General features: G+C 42.3%; 1 protein-coding gene across 1 annotated transcript in view; it reads left to right on the forward strand.

The window, feature by feature from the left end:
- The first annotated feature begins 862 nt into the window (after positions 1 to 862).
- LOC110027372 (1-acyl-sn-glycerol-3-phosphate acyltransferase-like) overlaps positions 863 to 1699 on the forward strand; it is a 17813-nt gene continuing 16976 nt past the window's right edge. Inside the window, exon 1 of the mRNA XM_020728769.1 lies at positions 863 to 1316. Within this exon, the coding sequence (XP_020584428.1) occupies positions 969 to 1316 (348 nt within the window). The 5' untranslated portion in view covers positions 863 to 968. The remainder of the gene's footprint in view (positions 1317 to 1699) is intronic.

A 1699-nucleotide genomic window follows, 5' to 3' on the forward strand; every position in this document is an offset into this window, starting at 1 on the left:
TGAGTGATGAGTAGTTCTCATTGTATCTCTTAGACAAGGTTAGTTCTCAAGTAAAACTAATAAGTGCATATATATATATATATATATATATAAAAGCTTCCCTCAATCGAATGACGTTTGATGTACATTTGAGTGCCTTAACGATGTCATAATTGAGCAATCTTGAGCTCGTTGGATTCATCTTGTCAAGACGCTCGATTTGACTATGAATTCACTGGATTCAACATCTGTTTGACCTTTCAAATGCCTCCAGAAATCCTCCAAGAGTGGATTAATGATTTGATCCGGGCTTGATCTGACTCGGATTGGACTAATTTTTATATTATTGGGTCCATCTCATCGAGAATGTCAGTTTGACCGCAAGTTTACTGAAATCGGAGCTCTGGATGACTTTTAATTGTAGTTTGAATTTTTCTTGCTCAAAAGATTGCCTCGAGATTAATTTCACACCTCGAGATTCATGATGGATGATGAAATTTGTTGATGGCGTATCACCATTCATGAAATTTTATTTTGACTTTAGTTGTCTTAACCCCTCCCACGTTGGGCCTTAGGAGACAATTTATCCCACCGGTTCCGCCTCTGACGGGCGCTAAGGCCACACGCGTGCACGCACACACACAAGTATATGTCCAAAGTATTGCTATCTTTCGGGATTAAAATTTAAACAAGCAATGTCGATAGCTTTCCCCATCAGAGCGCAGGGCACAGCGACAACACTTTCACTTCGGCCCCCACCTTAGCGGATCCAGTGTCGTCGCATGCATCACTACTCCATTTTTCGCTGCAGCCCTCCGAAACAACGTAAATTAGAGTTTAAACCATAATAATTTTAGGACATTTATGCAAAATAAAATGTTCAGCCATTTCCGAGCTTCATCTTCATCTTCTCCTCCCCGTCCCTTTATTTATAATGACTTCTCTTGACTTGCTCTGCTGAAATTTTTTGCTCAACAGCGGCCGAAAAAATGGAGATCGCTAGCATGAGCTCTCTTCTGCGTGGTCGATGGCTTGATAGCTATTTTGAAGCCATCTTACGGTCGCCGGAGCCTGAACGGAAGAAATACGCCGCCAGCGGTGACAAGCAGCAGGAGCTTCGATCTCGGCCGTCGGTTTCCGCGGACGGCGAGGTCGAATTTGTGGACGACGATCGTTGGATTACTGTTTTGATTTCGGTGTTCAGGATTGTGGCTTGTGTGGTGACGATGTTGGCGACGACGATGTTTTGGACCATGGTCATGCTGGTGCTCCTACCTTGGCCTTACCTCAGGGTCCGGCAGGGGAATCTCTACGGACACTTTACTGGCAGGCTGATGGTATGCTCTCTAAGCTTCGAGAATATTTTTGAATCAACTTTACGAATTTGGTTTTGTCTGTACGAATTGATTGACGTATTTGTCTGCTTTGACTGACGATGATTCTAGGGTTTATTGTGCGACTTGAGTAGATGGATTCTTTGGTTTCCCGGATGATGGTGGTTTTCGAGGTTTTTTTTCTTATATTTTCGTGAACTGCATCCCGCAGAAGATGTTAAGATTGTTTCAGAAAAAAAATATATAAATAAAATTTTGGGATGTTTTGAATGTAAAATTATTAATCAAGGGGCTGTCTGACAACGGATTTAGAGCAGGATTTAACCTGGATTTAGGTTAAATCTTGCAAGACGATCAGTTTGGACAAAATAAAGCCGGGAAGAGCG

This window comes from Phalaenopsis equestris, unplaced genomic scaffold (genome assembly GCF_001263595.1).
Source record: "Phalaenopsis equestris unplaced genomic scaffold, ASM126359v1 Scaffold000428, whole genome shotgun sequence".
NCBI lineage: Eukaryota > Viridiplantae > Streptophyta > Magnoliopsida > Asparagales > Orchidaceae > Phalaenopsis > Phalaenopsis equestris.